At 38.9% G+C, this 27,439-nt stretch overlaps 1 protein-coding gene across 4 annotated transcripts in view; it reads left to right on the forward strand.

The window, feature by feature from the left end:
• qkia (QKI, KH domain containing, RNA binding a) overlaps positions 1-27,236 on the forward strand; it is a 237,003-nt gene extending 209,767 nt beyond the window's left edge. Inside the window, exons 5-8 of one of the 4 annotated variants that reach the window (XM_060933628.1) lie at positions 2,764-2,851; positions 20,683-21,105; positions 22,198-22,272; positions 24,001-27,236. In XM_060933628.1, coding sequence (XP_060789611.1) covers positions 2,764-2,851; positions 20,683-21,105; positions 22,198-22,272; positions 24,001-24,017 — 603 coding nt within the window. In that variant the 3' untranslated portion in view covers positions 24,018-27,236. The remainder of the gene's footprint in view (positions 1-2,763; positions 2,852-20,682; positions 21,106-22,197; positions 22,273-24,000) is intronic. The other 3 variants (XM_060933630.1, XM_060933629.1, XM_060933632.1) reach the window with 3 other exon arrangements.
• The last annotated feature ends 203 nt before the right edge of the window (positions 27,237-27,439 follow it).

Consider the following 27,439-nt stretch of genomic DNA (forward strand, 5'->3'; position numbering starts at 1 on the left):
TGGCGCCCTCGCATACCTTTATCTTGTTTTCTGCTTTTTTGATGACCACCCACTGTCATCTCTGTAAATGTCTGTTCCTTTCTTTCCTTCTGTCCTTCCATTTCTCTTCCCTCCATTTCTTTCCTTTGCTTCATCCCCCACAGGTTTCCTCCAACAGCTTCTGAGATATTCACTTATCAGTTTTGTTCTAAATTAAAAGCACAAGTTTCACCACCTTGACCTTTATCTGTAGTTGGCAGATACCAGCACTTCCTATAAAGTCCATAAAATTACACCCATGAAAACACTTGAACATGGTTGGCGAGGTACAGAGTGTAGGATTTCTAATGCAGTACACCCTTCACATGTTCAAGATACTGGGACACGTTACAGCTGCTCTTTATCTTTCTGATAAATCTGCTTTCCTTGTTAAATTCCTGGCTTAATAAACTGCTGTTTGTTTTGAGCTCCTTCTGCCCTGACATCCATGTTCAGCTTTTTGAACATTTTATGTATGTAAGCAACATGTGTATGAGTGTTTTACTGGGAAATACACCACTCATATTTTTCATACAAGCTACCTGTGACATAAATCTCTATACGTCACTCGTGAGGAAATCAATAAATTTTGATAAATTTAGGTACTTTTTGTTTGTCAATATACTAAAAAGAAAATCATGTGTTGGCTTGAAGATATGAAGTTTATCTTCCCCTGTTGAAAAACTTGCATTTTTCATACAAAATACATCACGGATCTGAGTGACATTTTAAATAATATTGGCTGGCGTGGAGTGGTATATCAGATATATTCCATTCAGCTAGCATGATACTGCATGAGTCAAAGACAAATTCGCCATCATACTAGCTGAATGGAATATATCTGATGTACCATGAAAAAAGCCATTATTATTATACATACACACTCTTCTTATCAGCATTCTCGAAGACCAATGCTAGCTTAACCACGAGTCGGTGCAGCAGTGAAGTCACCTTCCAGCCGGTGTAGTGTTCATCAGTAGTGTTAGCTAATGTTAAAGCAGTCAGGCCAGTGCTATCGAGAGCAAGTAGCACAGGCTAAAGACTGAGAAGCTAAGATTTCTGTCTCCAGACTCATCTTCCACTTGCCACAGTATTTTTTACACAGACTTAAGTATTCATTTCCCTGTGTAATTTACCAAGTTATTTTTAAAATCAACATCGACAACTACACACAACGGAGCGACCTGGCACCCAAAATTCTCTCAAAATCCTCCATATGTAAAGAAGCAAACCAGGTGGCCATGTTTGTTTACAAATTGTCAATCACTCACTAGCGTGGAATTTTTATGTCTGTCTCTCTGTTCCAATTTTTCGATGTCTGTTATGTTTTTCTCATGTAAATATGTGTGAAAAACATAGTTTTGGTAGCCTTTCGTGTGTTCAAGTGCGTCTTTTTCTGGCGATCAAAGAAATGCTTCTGCGCATGCGCAGCTGAAAAGTTTCTCATTGGATTTTCATGCTCTGACGTGTAATGTCATGTCTTGATAACGTGCAATATCGTAAACCATATTCAACGCTCATTCTCCATTGGGTAGAGTGACAAGCGACTCTTGAGTCTCGAGAGTCGACTCCCTGATTTCAGGCACTGAAAACTGAATCAAAGCCGGAGTGTTGGAGTCAATTTCGCACAGAGGATTTCTTCATGTCCACAGTATTAGGTGTTTAAAAATGTTTTGTTATTCATTAAGTTGCCATCATCTTTTTGCTGTTGGGAGTTGATCTCAGAGTTGGTTTCCTGATTCAAAACATTAAAAATTTAGAATTTCAGTTGAATGCTTTGGAGTTGATTCCACACAATGTACACAGTGGCATTGGTGAACACCAGTACATTTTGTGCTTAACTTCATTCATATATTATTGTGTGTGTGTGTTGTGGTAAGCCATTAAGTTGCCAGCTTTGGGAGTCAATCACAAAATGTTTGATTCTCTAATTCAGGGCATTGGAAACTAAGAGTCAGGTCCACAGCTTTGGAGTTTTTAAAACATTGTGTGAAGTCATTTCATTGCTATCCATGTTTTGATGTAAGAGTGTCTCGGCAAGTCAGGGAGACAGGAGTCAGTTCCCTGATTTGAGGCATTGAAAACGGAGCCAAATCCAAAGCTTTGGAGTTGATTTGACATCGTAAATGATTTCTCTTGTACAAGCACAAATTTGGCATCCAGGTGTTTACATTAGCGAGACAGTCTGTAGATAAAGGCATTTATTTTTAATTTGACTTTTCAGAGTTGAACAAATCAGGACTTGAATTGGAGTAAGATCATCACAAGGGCTTGAGATTGTTTATTGGTTTATCAGTTGTACTGAAACGTAGCTGCAAAAAAGTGTAAGGAATCAGTTGGGAAGGAAACGTAGAGAAAACGGTGACCTTATATTAGTCTGGGCAATTTACTAATTTGTAAATTATAAAGAAGTAATCCCAAAGAGAGTGAGTGCGTGCATGTTATTTAGGCTTTGAGTCGTGAAGCTTTTTGTCATGTCTTAGTTTTGAGATGGGAGGATAGCAGGTCTAATTGCTTCCTTGTGAATAATTTCCCTGCTCTAATTTAGTGGTAATGAGCACAATAGCTGCCTGCATGTTTATTTATATGAGATGAAATTGACAGGATTGACACTCACCATGGTGTTATTCAGTGTTTGGTTTTTACACACAAGACTATCAGATGAATAATACGATTTAATATATATTTCCATTTCTCTCTTTCCATTTTGGAGCTTCTTCTGATTTTTTTTTTCTTCTTTCACAGGCGGAGGGAGAAGACAATCTGAAGAAGATGCAGCTGATGGAGTTGGCCATCCTTAACGGAACCTACAGAGACACCAATGTTAAAGCCCGTAAGCAGTATATGCAAAATACACACACACACACACACACACACACACACACACGCTCTCTCTCTCTTTATGGTAACTGCTGAAGTGATATTCAGCACCAAGAAATAAAATGATATTTCAGAGGTAAAGTTTGGTATTTGTCACATTCATGCTCACTGTCTCTCCATCTCTCTTCCTCTCCTCTGTTCCAAGTGTAATTGGTGTCCAGCAAAATCAGTCCCACAAGCTGTATGATTTTAGTCTGTGCATCTATGTGTGGATTTTAAAGTGACACAGGTCGATGTGCTGGTTCAGGAACCATTTAATCCACTCCCCTTTCTGAATTGTTTCAGTTAATACCCATCCACTGAGCTCTATATAAAATCTGGAGAGCTTATAGACTATTCCCTGCTGTCGAGACGAGTGAAGCCATCTGGCTGCCATATTACCACTCCCATCGCGTGTATTTGGCTTGTGTGTTAAACCGTCATATCTGATCAAACTTGCAGGGATGAGAGTTTTCCGCTTTTTGGCGGATTTCCGCTTTTTCTGAGTAAAAAACAGCCTTTTTTTTTTATATTATGCCAAATCCGTTGAGAATTTTTTTTAATTAATTGAGGGGGGTTGGGGCATGTTCTTTCATGTTGTTCCAGACATCCCAACCTGCAGAAACTCATTTCAGGGAGGTGTTGTGACATCCCCCCCCCCATAGGGGGGAAAAAATCATGCCGCACGAATTTTTTTCCCCCGTTGGGGGGGGTCTGCAGGTTGCGATGTCTGTAAACCAATCAGGATGCTCTTTGTCTAGCATGCGCTACATGAACAGGCACATGCGCAGTCTCTCTCACTCTCCCTCATATGCGCGATGCAGACATTAATGTTTCGCGTGCACGCTCTTGCTTGCTTGCTCTAGATTCCGGGAGATATTATCCAATTTGCGGGCATCAGGGAGCCACTATCAATATGCGGGAGACTCCCGGAACTTCCGGGAGACTTGGGATGTCTGTTGTTCAAACTTAATTAACTCCAACGATGTTTGCACATTATTTGTAAGTCGCCATCTTTAGTCTCGTTTAATCTCGTTGAATATGATGTAAAATTTGTGTTATCTACATTGTTATTGGTCAAAACATCGATCTCGAGACCATAATAGCCAATCAAAACAGTTTTTACAAAGATACCCACAGCCATTTTCTTTTATTAAAACTTACACATGTTCTTGAGCTGCATATCTAAAATACTTTCTTCTAATCAGCGTTTTTTCTCAAGATGCCGAATACTATTGACAAGCGAGATGAAGCGAAGGTACATGAAATTGATGCTGGTATAAAAAACAAGTTTAGCAAAGGAAAGCAAGAGAGGAGTGTGAGAGAGAGCCGAAGAGAACCAGGTTAGAGCATGTAAAAACACAGGAGGAGCTGGCTAATGAAAGAAAAAGGAAAAAAAGAGAGGACTGATGAGCTTTTGCCTTTGGCCAAGAAGCTGAAGAAGAATTCTAAATGATCTAATGAAAATTTGTTTCAAAAATAACTGGGAACTGTAAATAACTTAACTGTAAAAAGTGTGAATAGGCATATGCTCTTCCTTTTGAAGAAAACATACAAGTGATGTGGACAATAAGATAAAGACAGTCCCCATAAAATATGCATTTGTTTAATTCAATACATTGAATATATGATAATTTGAATTATAGCTGACAGTGTTGATAACTGTGTAACTTTAAAGTTTAAATAGACATTGTGAAGAAATCATATACAAGTAATGTGGACATTAGGAAAAGGTCAGTCTCGATAAGATATATAAATGTTTTTATTTAATTCAATATATTGAATATATGAAAATTTGAATTATTAATGGAACTGTAAATAACTGAGTTTTACTGGACATTTTTTAGAAAAACAAGTGATGTTGACAATGAGTAATAACCAGTCCCCATAAAATGTACATATTATTCTGAATTTTGATACATATTCTATATAATAGTGTTTTTATTTCAATAAGTATGAAAATAGGCATCAGGTGTTTTAATTAACTACAGCTCAGATTGCAGGAAATAGGGTGTGTAAGGTCTCATTTTGGAAAAAAAAATTCATGGGGGGAGTCCCCCTGGACCCCCCTTATTACTTTGGGCGCCTTCCGCGCCCTCAGGACATTTTTACAGATTTTCTGCTTTTTTCATCAGGACCCACTCTCATCCCTGAACTTGCCTCAAGAAAAGTATCTCCTGACTTTTTTTTTTCTCCCTTTCATCACCACCTCTTATTTTCTCAACTTTACTCACATACCTTACATATCTTTATAGCACACCACCTCACTGTCCGTCTCCCCCTCCAGTTCAGTCTCTGTACTTTTTTTTGGGAGGGTTTTTTTAAATTTTTTTTTACTACTATAAGTATTTTTACAGAGATTATTTCAGTTTTTCTCTTATACAGTGTACCTTTTGCTTTCATATATTTCTTCCTTATCAATAAATTAAATTTACTTACTTTAATTATGATACCAACACAGGCTGTACAATACTTCCTTTCTATTTTGGACAGTTGTTGAAACAGGATTATTTTCTCATGTTATTGATTTAATCATGCAGATTTTGTCAATTTGTGCAAGTGGGTGTGATGTGTGTCGATGATCTACATAGTCAATTGTGTTTTAGCCTTAGGTAAATGAAAATAACTACTGACCACACTAGAACAATGACATATCTCTATTTGCATCCCTCACTACCATTTCTGCCTAAGGCTATGAGCCTTCTTTCATTTAGGCTCCTGAGGCTAATTTACTCAGTTAATTTTTCTTTTTGAATTTGAGCCGTTAAGCTTGAGCTCTCACATTCAACATCAAACATATCTAGACTTTGGCTTTGATCTAGTATGGGACATTTCCACTGAAAATCTGACAGTCACAGTGTTCATCCCAGATATCAGTGTCAGATTTTCAACAAAAACAGAAAAGACGATGAGAGAGATTTTTTATTTTGTGTGCTCTTATTATGGGGGTCCATGCAAATGGCGCTGTGCACATGTATAAAAATGATCTCACACTAGCTATCAATACTCACAGGTGAAATGTCCATCCACAACCTTTGACCTGACGATTTGTATAGTTCACTGCTGCACATACAGGCATTTTTCTCACCAACTAAATAAATAACTTGTCCAATTTTGTGTAGCTTCCAGTAGTCTAAATGACGGTTCTGCTCCGTGTGGGAGTGGTAAGATGGTGGCCAGCTGGCTTCACTCTGACGAGCCTATGAGCTCGCTAGATTTTATTATAGAGCTCAGTGTACCCATTCCCGTAGCTGGTATGCATCATCTTGTTTCAATACGTTTTATTTCCTAATGTGGGGCATCCTAACCATGGGTTGGTCTGTTTACAAACCGCTTGGCAGCCAATACGGAAAAGTCACGTGAGGTCATGCGTGGGTTTGAGGTCACGACAGCGGAGCCACAGCAAACATGGCGAATCGCCCAGATTGAACGAAGACTCCTAACTCCTAATTGGTATCTTTTACTTTTTACATCAACTTTTATACAGGTTAGAATTGAAATATTCCAAATTTAAAGGAGATATGCAGAACCATGGCCTCACTTTCGTTTATAAATGCCTTGAGACCTCAAGAATGGCACAAGAATAGTTTTAAGCGTTAACAACAAATCTAATAGTAAATTTTACGATAAAAGTGATTCATATAGGTAGCGGTCTGAGTGAGTGACCTTGACGTCCGTAACGTCACAGCAGGAAGTCTATCGGTCTCCTCGCCATTTCCGCTATACTAAAACACAGAGCTGACTGCAACATTTTGAGCTAATTTATTGTCATGTCATGTGGATGTGTTGTTGGCCAGTGCAGCAACACAACAGAAGGTGGATTTATGTTGCATTCATGGCCCAAGAATGTTCAAACTGCAAAGATTTGGACGCATTTTGCGAGAAGTTCATGGGCACATTGGGTGGCTACGAAGTGGTCTCTCCTCTGCTCTGCACATTTTACTGAGGACTCGTACGAAACCTCTGATCTGTTGAGGAGCATTGGCTATAAGCCTGGATTGAAAGAGGGTGCAGTATCAACAATTAAATACAACTACAAGAAAAGGAAAGTATTTATTTTATTTATTTTAAAAAAGGAAAGTAAGTTCAGTTGCACCATTTCTCCTGGAGTGTGAGCTGAGGGTTGTTGCTAAAACCCAGGACAGAACGGGATGTGACATATCACTCTGGCAGTGACCTCCCCGTGGTGGTTGCTAAAACCGGTGACGTTCTGTCCCGGGTTTTCGTAATTGCCTGAGCCAAGCAGTAATGGCGGAGTGCTCAGTATAGCGAAAATGGAGAATGAGTGGACCAGCCATCTGATTTCTGTGCTGGATATTGCTGCCATCTCGCCCTTACGTGGAAGAAGCGAATGAATGGAGAACTGAACGAACAACTGAAAGTCAGATTGTTTCAAAACAATCGGCCACAAGATCAGCCTTCAAGAAGCGAGAACACAGACGGGTAAGCTCCGACTCTCATTTGGAAACAAAACAAAAACAACACGTTTACCTGCATTTAGATTAATACATGTAACTTGTATTGTGTGTTTAAGTTACTGGTATAAGATTATTTAATTTGCTTCAGAATGTGATTGTCTCAGTTCATCTGATTTATTTAATTAGCCTTTCACGTTTTATCAGTGAAAATGCATGCATGTACATGTATGTTGCGCAAGTTATAACACCTATCCTGTTTTAATGAGAGTCAACCCACAATCAATGAAGTCAAATCAGTCTTAGTTGAGCAAGTCGGTAACGGTATTTCTTTCTTTCACCATAAATTTTTATTTATATGACTTTAGTCTGTAGCTGTCAAAGGCCTCTGCCTTAAAACCGGTTATCGCTGTGACATCACGCACTCAGGGCTGGCTGGCTCAATGGGGCAGCTCAAATGCCAACTTTGTGGTCGATTTTAACTCTCAAAAATATATATTTTTTTTAATTCCCATTTGTGCAGCATATGAGAGTCAAGGATGGAGATACTATCCACTCAGAAATTTATTTAAAAATAAAGGTTCTGCGTGTCTCCTTAAACGCACCTGTAAGCTTGAAGGCTCTCGAGTGCTTGCTTTTGTGTCAGAGGCTGCTGGTTCTGCCATGTTTGCTGCGACCTCACTCATTATAATATTATAATGGGGATGAACTTTGGCGATTTCTGTACCCAAGTGTAAACATTAGTGTGCGATGTTTTTCCAGCTCATTCTCCTTCACAGGCATGAGGCAGCAGACATTCAATACCTAGGGGTTATTCTAACTCCACAGGGTACTAGTCATCTTTTTAATACATCGATCTGTGTCATTTTAATTTGTCTGTGTGCACTACAGCTGCCTTGTAATCACACCCTGCTCATAAATATGTACAATTTGTACAAGTGCCTCCTCCATCATGAATATTCATGTGAAGTGCTGCTCCTGTTCGGAAAAATGGAAACTCTACAAATCATGAATATTCATGACTGGGACAGGATGCCAGTTTTTCATTTCAGAATGTTGACAGGTGTTTTTTTTTTAAATATGTTTTCCCCCCTTATATTAACATAAAAGATCTGGTCCATGTGGAGGGCTTCATCTTGGGAATGCCATGTTGAAATATAATGCAGCACAAAGATCCTGACTGTACAGCGGAAAAAGTTACGGGTTTGGCAGTAACGTTTCCTCTGGAAGGCCCTGTGGACAGGATTTATTAACCCTGTGTTCAGTTTGTTTCTAAGATTTGTAACGTTGTGTCTTTCATGCTGTAACTGATTATCTATAAGATCTAACAATAAACAAACAGCAGAAATTAGCAATGAGGAGCAGAAAGTGCAAATAGATCAAATATTTTAGGATTTAAGTAATAATAATAATTGATTAATAAAAATTAACATTTATTTCTCAATGAGACTCCTCTGTTTTTTGTTTACTTTTTTTTTTAAATGAAATTAACTTGAATCAATCCCAAAAGCCATTACTAATAACACTTGGATATTATTTGTCTGTTAGATGTGATGTCACATCACTATAAAAAGAGGCGACTGATTCAAACAGCAAAAATTAAACTTGAATAAATGATTGACTCGAAGAATTCTCATCGGAACCAAGTCATGCCAAGTGAATAAGAACAGTGCATGATTTACCTGCATTTTGAACACAGCGTGTGCTTTCTATACACATACTCATACATCAGAGCGTTAGGGGTGCATCAGTGCCGCTAGCTGGATCTATTTCCTGCTCCAGATATCTATCTGTGTTCTGAGTGTAGCTCCTGTCTGTATGTGTATGTTCGAAGTTGTGTATGTACAGTTGTGGTCACAAGTTTACAAACTTGGATATGAATGTCATGGCAATATTTGGGCTTTCAGTAATTTCTTTGAACTGTTTTTTTTTTTTTTTTTTCTGTGGCAGAATGTACAGCATACATCTTAAAAAAAAAAAGACTAGAATTTGGTGCACAAGTTTTAATTTAATTTGGGTTTTCTGAAATCAACACAGGGTCAAAAATATACAGACAGCACACTGAATATTTGGGTAAAATGTCTCTTTGCAAGATTCACCTTGACCAAACCTTTTTGTTTACCATGAACAAGCTTCTGGCAGAATTCTGATTGGATATTTCACGACTCATGGTAGAATTGGTAGAGTTCAATTAATTTTTTTTTTTTTTTTTCTTGGCATGGACTGGACTTATAAGCACGGTCCATATATTTTCAATAGGGTTGAAGTCAAGACTTGTTTTAAGCTTAATGTTAGCCTGCTTTATCCTCCACAACCAGCTCTGATGCATCTTTGGGTTCATTGTCCTGTTATAAGTCCCAAGTCGTGTTCAAGTTTCTGATGGCTTATGCTGAAGAATTCTGAGGTAGTCCTCCTTCATTATTCCATCCACTTTGTGCAATGAACCAGTTCCACTGGCAGCAAAACAGCCCCAGAGCATGATGATCCTACCATCAGCTGGTACAGTGTCCCTCTGTACATGGTGGTCATTGTGACCAAACAACTCAATCTATGTCTCATCTGACCATACAGCTATCTTCGAGAAGGCTTTTTCTTTGTCCGTGTGGTCAGCTTCATACAACTCCAATTCCAAAAAAGTTGGGACACTGTGTGCAACATAAATAAAAACAGAACGTGAAGATTTGCAAATCATGGAAACCCTATATTTCATTGAAAGTAGTACAAAGACAACATATCAAATGTTGAAACTGATACATTTTATTGTTTTTTGAAAAATATATGCTCATTTTGAATTTGATGTCAGCAACACATTTCCAAAAAGTTGGGACGGGGCAACAAAAGACTGAAAAAGTTGTGTAATGCTTAAAAAAAAATTGGTTAATTGGCAACAGGTCATTAACATGATTGGGTATAAAAAGAGCATCCCAGAGAAACGGAGTCTCTCAGAAGTAAAGATGGGGAGGGGTTCACCGCTCTGTGAAAGACTGCGTGGGCAAACAGTGCAATAATTTAAGAATAACGTTCCTCAATGTAAAATTGCAAATAATTTGGGGATCACGTCATCTATGGTACACTATCATTAAAATATTCAGAGAATCTGGAGAAATCTCTGTATGCAAAAGACAAAGCTGAAAACTGACAGGCCCCCAGGCAACACTGCATTAAAAGCAGATATGTGTCTGTCGTGGAAATCACTGTATGGGCTCAGGAACACTTCAGAAAACCATCACCTGTGAAAACAGTTCATTACTGCATCCACAAATGCAAGTTAAACAATATCCAGAAACACTGCCACCTTTTCTGAGCCCAAGCTCTTAAGATGGACTGAGGCGAAGTGGAAAATTGTCCCAAGGTCTGATGAATCAGAAGTAGAAATTCTCTTTAGAAATCATGGACACCATGTCCTCCAGGCTAAAGAGGAGAGGGATCATCCAGCTTGTTATCAGTGCACAGTTTAAAAGCCAGTATCTGTGATGGTATGAGGGTGCATTAGTGCACATGACATGGGTAGCTTGTACATCTGGGAAGGCATCATTAATGCTGAATGATATATACACGTTTCAGAGCAATATGCTGCCATCCAGACAAAATCGTTTTCAGGGAAGGCCTTCCTTCTTTCAGCAAGACAATGCCAAACCGCTTTCTACACATAATTAAAACTGCACGGCTCTGTAGTAAAAGAGTTCAGGTGCTAAACTGGCCTGTCTGTAGTCCAGACTTGCCTCCCATTTAAAACATTTGGCGCATTATGAAGCACAAAACATGACAAAGGAGACCCTGAACTGTTGAGCAACTGAAATTGTATATCAGGCAAGAATGGGACAACATTTCAATTTCAAAACTACAGCAATTGGTCTCCTTAGTTCCCAAAAGTTTACAGAGTGTTGTTAAAAGTAGAGGTGATGCAACACAGTGGTAAACATGCCCCTGTCCCAACTTTTTTGAAACATGTTGCTGACATCAAATTCAAAATGAGCATATATTTTTCAATAAAGTTTCTCAGTTTCAACATTTGATATTTTGTCTTTGTACTATTTTCAATGAAATATAGGGTTTCCATGATATTGCAAATCTTCACATTCTGTTTTTATTTACAGTTTACACAGCGTCCCAACGTTTTTGGAATTGGGGTTGTACTTTAATTAAGGCCACACCAATTCAATTAGTTGGTTCTCGGAATCGCCGCTTGAAGAAAATGCAAAATGAAAAAAAAAAATCGAAATCAAACTCCCGCCAACAGAAAAGGTCATGTGACGTGAGGGCACGCAACGTCGAAAACCAATCAAATCACCCCTTTCACTTTCGATAAAGACTTGTGGAAGAAACATGCCTGTAGAGGGGAGTCCTGCAAAGCCTGTGTTTGTGATTATTAGGCTATTAAATGAACAGAAGCGTAAAATCTTTGACTGGTGTGTTGAAATTCTGTTTACTGGTTTGCCTGTATTGTTTGGTCTATTTCCACTGCTAATTCTACCATCAGAGCATTTTTTAAATTTTATTTTTATTTTGCCCGCTCGCTTCATATTTTTCCTGAAAAAAATCAGAGAACCAACTGATTAAATTGGTGTGGCCTAAGCTTGAAGGTGTCAGTTTTGGAGCAGGGGTTATTTCTTGGATAGCAGCCTCTTAGTCCATTGTGATGTGAATTGTAGACAGTCACTGCGTTTACATGCACATAGAGAAAATCGAATTTCTGCCGTTGCTCGACTGAAATCGAAGTTCTAAATGGCATGGAAACACCTTAGCTAGGCTGAAATTGAACCGAACTTGATTTCTTGTAATCGAGCTGCACGACCTAGATTATGCGATTTTTGCCGAGCTACTTAGTGCATGTAAACCCTATCGAGCTACGTAGTCCAGCTACTTACTTCAGCACTGCCCCTTCCGGAAGTGACGAGTGACGAGACCACAAGCGGGAAACACAACAGCCTCGGTCGGGGAAAAAAAAAAAACAGCCTCGGTCGGCATGACGCTTCACCTTAGCCGCCCACTTTATTAGGAACACTTCTGTTCGTACATACAAACTACAAACACTCTTCTTAGAGTTTATTTTATTTTTAAAAGGGACAGTGTACAAATTAAACATTATCCTTGTGGTAAGGACAGATGTCTGTACCAGGTTATAGCAGTACATGCTAATTTCCGCCTGTAGTCCCTTGGCAGGTGGATGTAATAAAAAGATAAATAAAATGTACAGGAAATGTCATCAAATCTGTCATTAGAGCAATTTGTAGTGATTTAGACCAGTAAAATTTCTTGTGAACACGGAACTGATAACTTTGTTTATACTCTTGAATAGCTCTTCTTCATGACGACAACCAGAAGTGTACCAACACGATGGGGCGTGTAGCGCCACCTGTGGCTCGGGTGCACAATGTACCTCACACAATAGCTCGATTTCATTGTGTGTATGTAGGATTGGATTTCTCTGGCACCCCTGCTGGGACCCTTTGCTCGATTACCGACAGCAGCTCGATTTGGATGTGCATGTAAACGTACTGAGTGATCATCAGCTTCCAGTTCATGGCAGGGCAGTGCCATGGTGGTTCCCAGGTTGTTCCTGACCATCCAAACCAATTTCCTTTCAGCTGAGGGTGACAGTTTGGGTTTTCTTGAAGCAAAGTGGCTTGGCAAAGTGACTACACCTCACAATAACTTGGATACAATTGTTTGAACTGATCTTGGAATTTGTAGTTGTTTAGAAATGGCTCCAAGAGACATTCTGGAGTTGTGTATATCTGTGATCTTTCTCAGATCTGCACTGAGCTCCTTTGACTTTCCCATTTTACTGTGTGTTGGTCAATCCAATGAGTGCTGTAAACCCTTTTTATGAAGGCACAGAGACGCTACCAGCTGTAGTCGATCATGAACACTAACAGGAAGTTAAGAGGCCTTGGCAAGATAAGAGACATTTTTAGAAGTTTCAGCACCTCTGAATTAATAATCAAAGTGAGCGTATGTATAATTTTAACCATGTGTTGATTTCAGAAAACCCAAAGAAAATTAAAACTTGTGCACCCGATTCTGTAGGGTTTTTTTGTATTTTTATTTATTTATTTTTTAATTAAAGATGTATGATGTACAATCATTCTGCCACAGAAAAAGAGCAGCTCAAAGAAATTTCTGAAAGCCCATATATTACCCTGTATGCAAACTTGTGACCACAACTGTATGTGCAGTATTCCATCGTCCAAGGGCTCTTGGGCAGACCTGTGTATCGTGTCATGACACTGGGGGAAAACTGTCTGCTATTTGCAAGCATTGGCATAGGAACTGGAAATAAATAAACCTAACACGTCATTAGCACTAAGCTCATTATAAAAGTGAAATAAACTTATTTAAACGATGTGTCCATATATATATATATATATATATATATATATACACACACACACACACACAGTGGTATGCAAAAGTTTGGGCACCCCTGGCAAAATTGCTGTTACTGTGAACAGTTAAGCAAGTTGGAGATAAGATGATCTCCAAAATGCATAAAGTTAAAGATGACTCATTCCCTTTATATTTTAAGCAAAAACAATTTTTTATTTTCATCTTTTACATTTTCAAAATGGCAAAAAAGGAAAAGGGCCCGAAGCAAAAGTTTGGGCACCCTGCATGGTTAGTACCTAGTAACACCCCCTTTGGCAAGTATCACAGCTTGTAAACACTTTTTGTAGCCAGCTAATAATTTTTCAGTTCTTACCTGGGGGATTTTCACACATTCGTCCTTGCAAAAGGCTTCCAGTTCTACAAGTTTCTTGGACTGTCTTGCATGCACTGCTCTTTTGAGATCTATCCACAGATTTTCAATGATGTTTAGGTCAGGGGACTGCAAGGGCCATGGCAAAACCTTCAGCTTGTGACTCTTGATGTATTCCATTGTAGATTTTGAGGTGTGTTTTGGATCATCGTCTTATTGTCGGACCCATCCTCTTTTTAACTTCAACTTTTTTTACAGATGGTGTGACGTTTGCTTCCAGAATTTGCTAGTATTTATTCGAATCAATGCTTCCCTCGACCAGTGAAATGTGCCCTGTGCCACTGGCTGCAACACAACCCCAAAGCATGAACGATCCACACCCATGCTTCAGAGTTGGAGAGCTGCTGTTCTCCTAGAATTTGGCACCCTTTTTTTTTCCAAACATACCTTTGCACATTGTGGCCAAAAAGTTCTATTTTGATTTCATCAGTCCACAGGACTTGTTTCCAAAATGCATCAGGCTTATTTAGATGTTCATTTGCAACCTTCAGACGCTGAATTTTGTGGCTAGGACGCAGGAACGGTTTTCTTCTGATGACTCTTCCATGAAGGTCATATTTGTTCAGGTGTCGCTGCATAGTAGAACAGTGCACCACCACTCCAGGGTCTGCTAAATCTTTCTGAAGGTCTTTTGCAGTCAAACAAGGGTTTTTATTTGGCTTTCTAGCAATCCAACAAGCAGTTCTTTCAGAAAGTTTTCTTTATCTTCCACACCTCACCTTGATCTCCACTGTTTCTGTTAACTGCCATTTCTTAATATCATTACAATCTGAGGAAACAGCTACCTTAAAACACTTTGCTATGTTCTTGTAGCCTTCTCCTGCTTTGAGAGCATCAATTATTTTATTATTCAGAATGCAAGGGAGTTGCTTAGAGGAGCCCATGGCTGTTGATTTTAGGGACAAGTTTGAGGAGTCAGAGAATGTATACAGCTTTGAAATTTGCATCATCTGACCTTTCCTAATGAAGAATTTGAACAAGCCACAGCTCAATAAGCTAATTAAGGTCTGGAACCTTGGTACAAGTTACCTGAGAACTCAAATGTATTGGGGTGCCCAAACTTTCACATGGTGTTCCTTTTCTTTTTTTCACTCTCCAATTGTACAAAACAAAAATCATACACAAATCTTGCAGAAAACGCTGAAAAGAAATGTTGTCTTTACCTTTATGCCTTTTGGTGATCAGTCCATCTTCTGCTCACTTAACTATTCACAGTAACAGACATTTTCAGTAAGGGTGCCCAAACTTTTGCATGCTACTGTATGTGTGTGTATACACACACACACACACACACACACACACACACACATATATATATATATATATATATATATATATATATATATATATATATATATAGAGAGAGAGAGAGAGAGAGAGAGAGTGTACCCTCCACAATTATTGGCACCCCTCGTTAAGATATGTTCTTAGGCTTCTAATAAATTCATTTTTTTAAAAATAGTATAGGACAACAATGCAAAAAAAAAAAAAAGAGAAAAATCCAACCTTTAATTCAAGTGCATTTATTCAGTGGAAAAAAAATCCCACATTAAGAAATAATTCTTTTACATGAAATCATGTGTGCCACAATTATTGGCACCCCTGATGTTAATACTTTGTACAACCCCCTTTTGCCAACAAGACAGCACTTAATCTCCTATAACATTTCACAAGATGGGAGAATACAGAGAGAGGGATCTTCGACCATTCCTCTTTGCACAATCTCTCTAAATCGTCCAGAGTCCTGGGTCCTCTCCTATGCACTCTCCTCTTCAGCTCACCCCACAGGTTTTCAATTGGGTTGAGGTCTGGGGACTGAGATTGCCATGGGAGGAGCTTGATTTTGTGTCTGGTGAACCATTTTTGTGTTGATTTGATCACATGTTTAGGGTCATTATCTTGCTGAAAGACCCAGTGACGACCCATCTTCAGCTTTCGGGCAGAGGCTACCAGATTTTTGTTTAAAATGTCCTGGTATTTCAAAGAGTTCATGATGCCATGCACCCTAGCAAGGTTCCCGGGGCCTTTGGAAGAGAAACCGGCCCACAGCATCACCGATCCTCCCCCATACTTCACAGTGGGCATGAGGTGCTTGTCCGCATACTCATCTTTTGTGTTATGCCAGACCCACTTAATGTTTGTTGCCAAAACGCTCTATCTTGGTCTCATCTGACCAAAGCACACGGTCCCAGTTGAAGTCCCAGTACCGCTTAGCGAACTCCAGACGTTTACGTTTATGCTTGAGAAAAGGCTTTTTCCGTGCATGCCTCCCAAACAGCTTGTTGGCATGTAGATAGTGCCTGATGGTTGTTATGAAGACTTTGTGACCCCAAGATGCTACTCTTTGATGCAGTTCTCCAACAGTGAGCTTTGGAAAACTTTTTACTTCTCTTACAATCCTCCTCAGTGTGCATGGTGGCAAGATAAACTTGCATCCTCGTCCAGGCTTGTTTGCCACTATTCCAGTTGTTTTAAACTTCTTGATCATTCATCTGACTGTAGATATGGGCAGGTGTGGGCGAGTGGCTATTTTCTTGTAGCCATTGCCTGACTTATGAAGGTCGACACACATCTGCCTTACTTACTTGGTGTGTTCTCTTGTCTTTCCCATGTTGAAGAGTGGATAAGAGAAATAGGCCTCTGTGTCACATCATATTTATACCCCAGGGAAACAGGATGTGATGAATTACTAATTAAAGGTTCCTAGATACTCTGATTAACTTTATAAACTACAGTAGAAATGACAGAAATGCTTCAATTACATTTATTTTCTCGGAATTGTTATGGGTTCCATTAATTGTGGAACAGGTGATTTTATGAAAAATAATTGTTTCTTAGTCGGGGATTTTTTTTTTTTAAATTAAGGGTTACATTTTTCTACAATTTTCAGTGTGAGATTATGCTTCTGCAATAAAAATTGAATTTATTTTAAGGCTTTTAACACAACTGGGGCGCCAATAATTGTGAAGGGTGCTGTGTGTGTGTGTGTGTGTGTGTGTGTGTGTGTGTGTGTGTGTGTGTGTGTGTGTGTGTAAAAAAAGAGAGGGGGGATATTTTACGAGTGAAAATATTTTCAACACAATAAGGGAAACTTCATATCTTTGCACCACCGTGTAATGTTCTTTATATTATATGGACACATCCGCAAAAAAAATGCGCAATTTAATCAAAAGAATTTTAATTTTGAACCAGTTTGCCATTTTGACATGTGTCTAGTCAGCAGGAAAATACTGGGAGTGACGTCATTGGAGATAAATATTGGGAATTATACATATGGGCCACTTTTTCCATGGAATAAAAACATGTACCTTTCTCGTGGGTTTATTGATAGCATGCAGTATTGTTAGTGTATCACTTCTCCTGCATGTATTACGCCACTCTCCCTAATAGTGAATGAGTGTGCAATATTGTTACAATATTGCATGTTGTCAAGACAGTATGACGTCACAGCTCATGAGAATATTCAATGACAACTTTTCTGTTGTTCATGCGCAGTCATTTCTTTGTCTGTCAAGAAAGAGAGAACACGAGGCTAATCCAGTGCTACTGCTATGATTAAGCACTAAATAAATAAACTGTAAACTGAAGATCCATTGAACACCCGAAAGGCTACCAAAACTTCGTTATATGTTCACGCGTATTTACAAGAGAAAAACATACCAACAGACATTGAAAAACTGGAAGATAGACACATCGGAGATGTAAAACTTCTGCGCTCACGAGCGACTGTGACAATTTGTAAACAAACATGGCCGCGAGGTTTGCTTTGTTAAAAGCAGAAGATTTGGAGAGGATTTTGGCTGCCCGGTCGCTCTGTTGTGTGTAGTTGTCAATGTTGATTTTAAAAGTAAGTAAATTACACAGGGAAAATAATAATATTTGGCTTGACTGCGCTAGTATTGGCCTTCATTAACACTATACCGGCTAGAAGGTAACTGGACTGCTGCACTAACAGCACCGAGTCGCGGGTAAGCTAGCGTTGGCCTTTGAGAATGCTGATACAAAGGTGTGTGTATATAGTATAATAATGAATAGTATTGGCTGGCTTTTTTCGTTGTCTATGATGTATTCCCTTCAGCTGGCATGATATTGAACTCGTCTTCGACTCGTTCAGTATCATGTTGGCTGAATGGAATACATCTGATATACCACTCAAAGGCAGTCAATATGATTTAATTATACATACAGGACACTTTTTCGATGGAATAAAAACATGTATTCTATTCCCTTCTAGCGGGTTTTGTTCATTTGGTTTGATATCATGCAATATTGTTAGCATATCTCTTATCCTCTGTGTATTATGTCACTCTACCCAATGGAGAATGAGCGTTGAATATGGTTTACGATATTGCATGGTTGTCAAGACAACATGACATCACACATTGGAGCTGATGCAAATATCCAATGAGAGTTTTCTGTTGTGCATGCGCAGAACCATTTCTTTGTTTGTCAGTGATGCCCGCAGTAAAATGTTGCAGTGAATTGAAAATGCCATAAGATGTGTATTACACGTAAATCTTCCACATTGCGAGCAACTGTGACAATTTGTAAACAAGCCAAAAAAAGCTGCCAGATTTGTTCCATCGAATGTGTATTTATAATAATAACAATATTGGCTGTTTTTTTTTTCATGGTATATCACATGTATTCCATTCAGCTAGTTAACTTATCTTTGACTCGTTCAGTATCATGCTAACTGAATGGAATATATCTGATATACCACTCAAAGCCAGCCAATCTTATTTAAATATGTTACTCAGATCCACAATTTATTTTGTATGAAAAATGCGAGTTTTTCAACACAAGAAGATAAACTTCATATCTTCAGGCCAGTGTGTGATTTTCTTTTTATTATATAGACACATTCACAAAGTACCCATATTTTTCAAAACAATTCATCAATTTCCTCATGAGTGACATGTAGAGATTTGTCATGGTTTTGGTTCTCCATGTCCCGGATGTAGCTCGTATGAAAAATGAGTGGTGTATTTCCCAGTAAAACACTCGTATCTATATAATATAACAGGATATGAGATTTTGCCCTAGCAAAAAAAGTCCACATGCTCTGTGTTGAATATCAGTGGAGATGTTTACTGAATTCCTGTGTAGAAAGTAGCCCTGATGATGAACATACAGTATCTCCCCCCCCCCCCCCCCATTTCTCTAAACCCCTGCTCATGTTTTACGAGTGAAGATGTTACATCCATAGAAGACTTAGCACAGATTTATCTGTTTGGGGAAAAACTGACAATGGAAGCCAGGTAGCTTTTGATGAAGATGTTTTGTTGCTTTATTACAAGACCAGTTTCATATTGGATTGCAAAATAGATTAAAAGGAAACACCTTACATGATGCAATTAATTTTTGCTGATCTGAAAGCTGAAATACAACTTGTCAGAATCGGCTAATCTCTGTCTAATCATCCAATTCACGACGTTTCTGTCATGATCACTAGATCATAGACTCAGATCTTGCTTTAGTTCATGGTTATTGATCCTCTGTTAGCTGCGCGTCAGATTCTTGCTCTGCGTCTCTCCAAAGCATTGAGTGCAGGGTCTTTAGAAGGTTCAGATACATTAAACTCTTTGCTTATAAAGGTTATAAAAAGCAACTTGCATGACTGAAAGGTGACAGCAGTTACCTTTTAGTGCTGAACAATTAATGATTATAAATAAGAAAATTGGTACTCACTGCCTTTTGTTTCACCAAAGGACTTTTAACTAGTGCCACAGATTCTGATCAGATGAGATGCATTGATTATTCTCCATGCATCAATATTAAAAACGTACTTCTTCCAGTTGTCAGTATCATCAGTTTGCTAATCAGTAAATAAAATTTAAAAATCAGTGCGCTACAAATCTCGCTAGTTTTTTGTCTGATGAGCAAAATAACTTGTGTAAAAAATAAATGGATTTGATAGGCTGCTGCAGAGAATCTGTGACAGAACATAGAACATATGACAACGTACTGAACTTCACACAGGTTGCCCCAAGTTCAATGGTTCAGCTACTGGATCTCGATCATGTTCAGCTGTTTAACCCTAGGTCGAGTGTCATCACTGCTTCAACTTTCATGTGTTTGAACAACGGCTTTGTAACAAATGACTCCATGACCGACATCGACCTTAACCAACATGGCTCCCCATATTGCTCAGACCTCCATGTGTGGCGAGAGCTGTTTTGTTTTCCAGCTGATCATGTGACTGCGCTGTGGATGAATTGTGGTGGTTGGTTTGCCTTGATGTGTTCTGTGCATTTTTGCTGATTCACGCTGCTGTTTTTGGTTTATTTGCCCTCATGTTATGTTGGTTGTGGGGCTTGTTTTAGTTTTGTGGTTTTTTTACGGTTCACTGTTGATCATTGCATGAACTAATTTTTCTTTTCTTTTTTTGCCCCCTCCTCTTCCTGTGTTTCTGCTTTCTTCACATGCACTAAAACCTGAAATCCAAATCTGGCATATGCTTTTGTCTCTTTCTGTCTTTCTTCCTTCACACTGTTTCACTTCCACACATTTGTCCTTAATATTTAATTTCACTGTCCATCCATCACTCCTGCCCAACCCCCCCCATTCCTTCATTTTCATCTCTTTGCTCCTTTCCTTTTCTCTCTCCTGTCTGTTCTCTTACACCAGCGAACCTTGCGTTCTCTCTTGCAGCGGCGGCCGCAGCGGCTCAGGGCCCTCGGCTGATTGCCGCCTCCACTGGTCAGGTACTTCCACCTGCAGCTCTGCGCCCCCCAAACCCAGCTGGCGCACCCATCATGAACCTCATCCGTCCTGCGCAGATGCCCACCATGCTGCCCAACGCCACTCCGACGCTGGTGCCCCCAGCACCCGATGCAGGCATCATCTACACCACGCCCTATGATTACCCGTATGCCCTGGCTCCCACCTCTCTCCTGGAGTACCCTATCGAGCATGGAGGAGTCCTAGGTAAGTGGGCGTGGGGGCTCGGTGCTTCAGGCTTTGGCAGGCATCAGGATGGCACCGCCGCAACATTTTACAGGGGCACCTTGGACATGGCGATACCAAGCCTTGCACAGGACTTAGTCCAAGGTAAATACATGCTGAGCAGCTGAGGCCTGGTGTTGGACAGGGGTGTCAGGACAGATGTGTGTGAGACAGATAGCGAGGAAGCATCCTCATTTAAAGAGGAGTTTTTTCCTTCCCTTTATCTCCTGGGCTTTCTTATGTTTCATTTTTTTTTTGTCCTGGGTTGTGTAGGGCAAAACAAAGTCTGCAAGGTAGGATTCCTGTGTGTGTGTGTGTGTGTGTGTGTGTGTGCGCGCGCGCACACGCGCAGCACACACACACACACACACACACACACACAAATCATGTGCACACACCCTGTCAACATTCAGAGTGATGGGGACATGCTTGCTTGCACACATCTCTGCATCTCTCTCTCTCTCTCTCTCTCTCCTTTTTTCTATCTGCCTCTCTTACACACTCCTTTTTCTATCTATATTGCTGCCTTTCCCTCTTTTTTTCTGTCTGCCTCCTGTACACTCCTTTTTCTGTCTGTTTCTCTCACAACCTCTCCTTTTTTTATCTCTCTCCCCTTGTTGCCATCTCTTTCTCTCACTCACTCTCACACACGTTTCTCTCCAGCCAGAAATCAAGACGACAAAGCTCGTCTTGCCTAATTCTTGCTGACCTCACAGGAAGTCGACCTCGTTATTAATGTTTACAACTTAATATCTAATGAATATTTCTATCAGGGATGATCTAATTTTTTATTTTTTTGTTTGCTTTTTTTTTTTCTCCTTGCCCACCTGTCTCAAAAAGCATCAAACGTACTACTATGAAAATGTTGGTGCTAAAAGATGTATTTATTAAACCTTGAGGGGGAAAAAGTGTTCCCAGTGCATTTGCTACTTATTCTCATGTCCTGTTATGTAATCTGAGTGATATGGACAGTTTGTTTATAGTCTGTTTTCTTCAATAGACATGATGTGCATATGTATAAATACAAATGAAAAGTCTATAAAGCCAGACTGAGCACCTCGAGCTCGACCTCCACTCAAGTTTTAGATTAATCTCCCAATCTAGGTTGTGACCTTTTTCCAAGGTGAAGCTCGATTGGTTTGGTCTGGCTGTTGGGCTTCAGAATGTGTCTAACCTTATGGACCTGTTGCGATCTAGGTGCAATGGCTACTAAAGTGCGGAGACATGACTCACGGGTCCATCCTTACCAAAGGATAGTGACCGCAGACAGAGGTTAGTTAGAGAAGACTTTTCCTACATGTCCTTTTTATTTATTTTTTAATTTTTAAAAATTGTTTCATTAGAGATTTTTTTTAAAATGTCACTGATGTACAGATTATATCTCAGCACTGAAAACCAGCGCACTGTCTCACATTCCTTTACTGTGACATTTCACCCTAAAACCAGGAATATTTATAGTACTTGAGTTTGCTTCATTACTGTTGGATTTCAGTACAAATTTTTTTTAATGTATGCGAAGTAAGGAGACAAATTTAACACTCCTGTCTACCTCATCTGCAGACCTGCCAGCCATCATGCATTTTGTGTAGGAGCTCCGCATTTTAATGTCTGATTACGCTGCTACAAAATATCACTTTAAAAAAAAAAAAAGTACTGTCGTGTTTTTTCTCTGATGGACAGAAGAGCCAATCGACTTTTGGATCTGGAATGATTGAAAGTTGTCATCTACTGGAAGCCCCACCTATTTCCTTCATCTCACAGGATGAAGTGTCTCTCATCTTGACTTGATTTTTCCCACTTTAAAGATGCAACAGCATAGTGCTCTCGTTTCTGTCACAGTAACTCAAGAATGTTTTGAGTTCATTCATGTGAAGTGAATTCTGCCAATGCATGCCTGACAAGTATATAATAATCAGATAGCTATATTTGGTGTCAGCTGACTCTAGTGTCTACACTAATGCAAAAATTTTCAACGTTCACAAAATCATTGGGAGATTGTGAGTTTAAATCTCAATCATACTACAGCTATTCTTGTAGTCAGTGAGTGTCTGTAAACTGATGTATGCAGAAGAGGGTAGATAGTACTTGTGCTACAGCCATTTGTGTAGTCAGTAGGCGTTTGTGAGCTCGTATATGCGGAAGAGGGTAGATGGCACTTTCCTCAGAGCGAGATACACAGCATGAGTTCGAAACAGTGCAGAGGAGGCTGGTTTTGCATTTCTCCGAGGAAACGCGCGTTAGCCTCCCTGAATAACAGCTGTTCCATGATAAAGTTACATATGGAAGCAAGTATGCAAATTGGGGAGAAAAACAATATAGGAGTATTTCAGGGTTTCTACATGTTATTTCTCTTCTGTGTTGGCAGGTCTGCATCTTAAATTGTTTATTAAACAAGTTTTCTCTCTACGTATGTGTTGATTTATGATAGTTTCACAATATGCCTCATTTTAGTTGAAAAATACAGTGAAGTATTTTGTGCGATATTTGATATATAAGGTACTGTTATTTTATACTTTATATTTTATAGGAATTGTATTTATGACTCCTGTACATAATGATGGAAACAATAAAGAGGGATTTTTTTTTTTAAACTTAGTCTATTTATTTATTGTACAAGTTGTAGTAAGACCTCGCTTAGCCCCCATACCACTAATCGCTGTGTGTAACATGCATTCCAACCCAAAAGACACTAAAACATTACTAGCTTTTTGTTTGTCTGTGGCTTTTGTTTGTGGGATCCCGGGGCAGCATAGCGCTTTAACGTTAACATAACAATTAGAACATTGTGATTCAGGTTAGGGGGCGGGGCTCTAGTTCTCCGATCATGATGCACTTGTCATGATTATAACCAAATTTAGCTTGTGTTTGTCTCTTGGCTATGGGTTAAGGTGGATTTGAAGGATGTTGCATTCATTTTAGTGTTCAAATGTCATTTCAGTCTCTTCTTGCTGACACTAATCCTTTCTATCTTTTTCCTTTTTTTTGTTCCTAACCCCCTAGCCGCCACCGGCAACTAACAAATGACCTCTGACCTCTGAACTCTTCACCCAATGATGAGCCGCCCCAGGCCTGCCTGCTGATCAGATTAACTGGTAATTGCCTTTTGCTAGCCTGTTGGACGCTGAGAAACCGAGAGGCACCTGTGACCCTAACACACAAACCAACACAAACCGCAACAAGATCAAATGCCTACAAACCGAGGAGTTGTGTGATGATTTTATGTTAGGCGTTTGTTTATTGAATGTGTAACAACCTCTTTTTTTTTTTCTTCTTCCCCCTGCTTGTTTCTTTCTTTTTTCTTTCTCAGTCCCTGATACTTGGGTGATGTTTTTGGTAGCAAAAATCTGCACTGACTTAATAAGCAATAAAAAACCCATGTATTATTTTCTCCCTTACCTGCACATCCCAGCTACGTTCTAATTACGATTCGGAACGATCAGGATGCAGATTCAAATTCATGGAAACCTGCAAATATCTAAATTTTGTAGAATGAAAAGGAAGAAGGAAAGAAACCCACTCACACAAACTTGTCATTGTCATGTGTAGCAATTTGTTTTTAATATACTTTTTCTTTCATCTATTCAGTTTTCACAATGCTGACACATTCTGGGCGCGCCTATCTAGCTGACCCTGAGTGCATGGCTAAAATGATGGACTGCTTGGGGGGCGGGGGGAACACGCTTTTTCTATTTCTTTGTGCTTTTTTATTTTGATATTAGGGGGAAGCTTAATCATACCTGCAGTATGGGTGCCATCTCAGGCGTGTGGCAGGTTGGGGTTAAGAAGAGTATTCCAGAGTATTTTCAGTAATCTTAAATCTAGGATTTTTATGGCTGCGGAGATTTGGGCAGGAAGAGTTTATGCTCACCTACGCCACCCCAAACACCCCAGCCTCAAAAATACAGTGCCTGAAGTTTATAGATATTTTTGTTGTTTTTGAATGAGCCGTGAGACAAAAGGCAAAAAAAAAAGTATTGTGTGCATATTTAGCCAAAGGGTTAAAATTTGATAAATTTCTCGATATATACATTTATGTATCTAAGTGCAGATGGTTTGTTCTTTTAGACTAGACTATGAAAAGGTGTGTGATGTGCTTGTGTATGTTTGACATCCAGTCAAATAGCATGAAGAGACAATAATCCCTCAGCCACTGTGCTTCTCATTTACGATGAATAAAATCAAGAAACACTACCAATCATGGATGAATTAGACAGGAAGTGAGGAAAAGAGTTCTGTACATACCTGCGTTTTAGATAAATATAAAACTTTATTTTCCCATTATGATTACCTTTTTTTTCATTATTAATTCTTAAACCTTTAAATAAAATTGGGTATCAATTTTGTTTCCCTTCATGCGTAATAGGATGGATCATCTGCATCCAAGATTTTTTTTTAATTGTTGGAGGAAAAAAAAAAAAACCTTAAGGTTAATCCACAATGTGTCCCACACTTAAAACATAAAGTCCTTAGTTCAGCTACTTAACCCATCAGAGTTGAATTCTTTCTCAAGAAAAAAATAGGATGTGAAAGCCATGTCTGCCTGTTCAAATTGCTTTATACATGTGATATATATATATAGTAAACAAAAAGATTAAAAAATGTAGATAACATTATTGTGTGTTAAGATTCTGAAATGATCAAAATGAGATACTTTTACAGGGTGCTGGAGAAAAAAAATATATTTTTGGCAATTTTAGCTTTTTATACTTGCAGTTACAAAACGTACAAAAAAAATAAGAAAAACAGGAAGGAAAGTTGTGTACAAGGTTTTGTTGTTGGTGATGAAAACCAAGAAGCTTTGGAGTATTTCCAGTTCAAAGCATTAAGAGGGAGGGGTTAGATATTTGTAAAGGGGGGGAAAAAGTGCCTTATTGATGGTTTGGGTTTTTATTTGTTTTTTCCTCAGAGTTACATTGTGTTCAGTAATATTGTACGAGAGCGACAATAGTATTTAGTGCATCAAGAAGGAGAAAGCTTGATCGTGTCGAGTTTGATGGTCGCTCAGCTGTACCACTCAATCTACTCTATGCAAAAAGAATAGCAGTCATTCGACCAGCTAACTACGTGCCATGAATCGTCTTCCCGAGATTAGGTTAACATTTCTCTCTGTCTCTCCCTCCCCTCCAATCCTTTCCCTTTATGCCATTTGAACAAATTTCTTTAATTTGAGTTTCCAATCTATGTCTGTATTGTTGCTGTTTGAAGCAAACTGCCATTTAAAATTTGCATTTGCAAACTGGATGTTTTTATTTTTAACTCCTTTCATGAGATGATGCTTTACCTGAATTTCCTGTGCATGTTTTTTTTTTAAGTTAATTAAATAAACTTTGAGCTCATGTTCACACTGAGCTGTTTCAGCTGTTTGACACTTTGTTCCTACAGCTGCACCAAAAGCTCTTACCGAACCGTATTAAAAATTGGGAGCCCAGTCCACAGCATCTAAACATAATCAGAGGCTTAATTGCATAATAGGCCAAAAAATAAATCTGTAGTGTTTGACTATGTTTCCACTCATGGCAGCCTGTTTCACTCTGCTCTCCTCTCAAACTGTTACGCAGGAAAGGTCAGGTTTTTTTTTCTTTTTTTTTCTTGCCCCTCCCCACCAGTGTTAGATGCTGTTTTTGTTTGTAATAAAATGCAATATCAGACTGGAGGTTTGAGAAGACAGCCCTGATTAAAAAGCAGTATTACGAAACATGTCCTCTGCGATGTTACTACATGCTGTTGGTCATTGTTTTCTGGTCAATTTAGTCCATCAGGTTTATCAAGAAATCTCTTGTATTCTCTCCTGCCTGCCTAATACATGTATAATAATGTAATTTACAATCACTGTTACAGGTTTCTAATGTATTTTTCTAACTTCATTTTATATGTATACTATAAATCACACTTCTGGCTGATTTTTCCTTCCTTTCTTTTTTGTTCATTTTTTTGATGCCCACTACAATATTGTTTTTTTTTTTTTTTTTTTTTTATTTAACTCACCTCTTTTGCTGTCTTATTCAGAAACTCAAGCCTGTCTTGTTGGGAGTGTTGCCTTTCCAACAGTTGTATTTAATTTCCTTGCTTATCTTTAGCTTGTTTAACTCATATTAGTGACTATTAGTTTTCCTTGTCAAGATTTTTACATGCTTGCATTTAGTTTTCATGGTGTATGCTGTTATTTTCTTATTAACCCCCTTGCCATTTATTTTAATAAAATATTCTTAGTAAGAATTTTACTAACTTTGCTGATATTTTTGTTGGTCTTGTGTTTGTTTCACCTGTTGAATGAATGTACTACTTTTGACCTGGTTCACAGACTAACACAATTAAAACTGGTCTCTGACCACTTCACGGAAATGAAGGAATCACTAACACACACACACACACACGCGCATATATAAAACATGCTTAGAATTGCACTCACGCACTGGATCATGGACTTGGACAGGCACAC

This window comes from Neoarius graeffei, chromosome 11 (assembly GCF_027579695.1).
Source record: "Neoarius graeffei isolate fNeoGra1 chromosome 11, fNeoGra1.pri, whole genome shotgun sequence".
NCBI classification, from domain to species: Eukaryota; Metazoa; Chordata; class Actinopteri; order Siluriformes; family Ariidae; genus Neoarius; species Neoarius graeffei.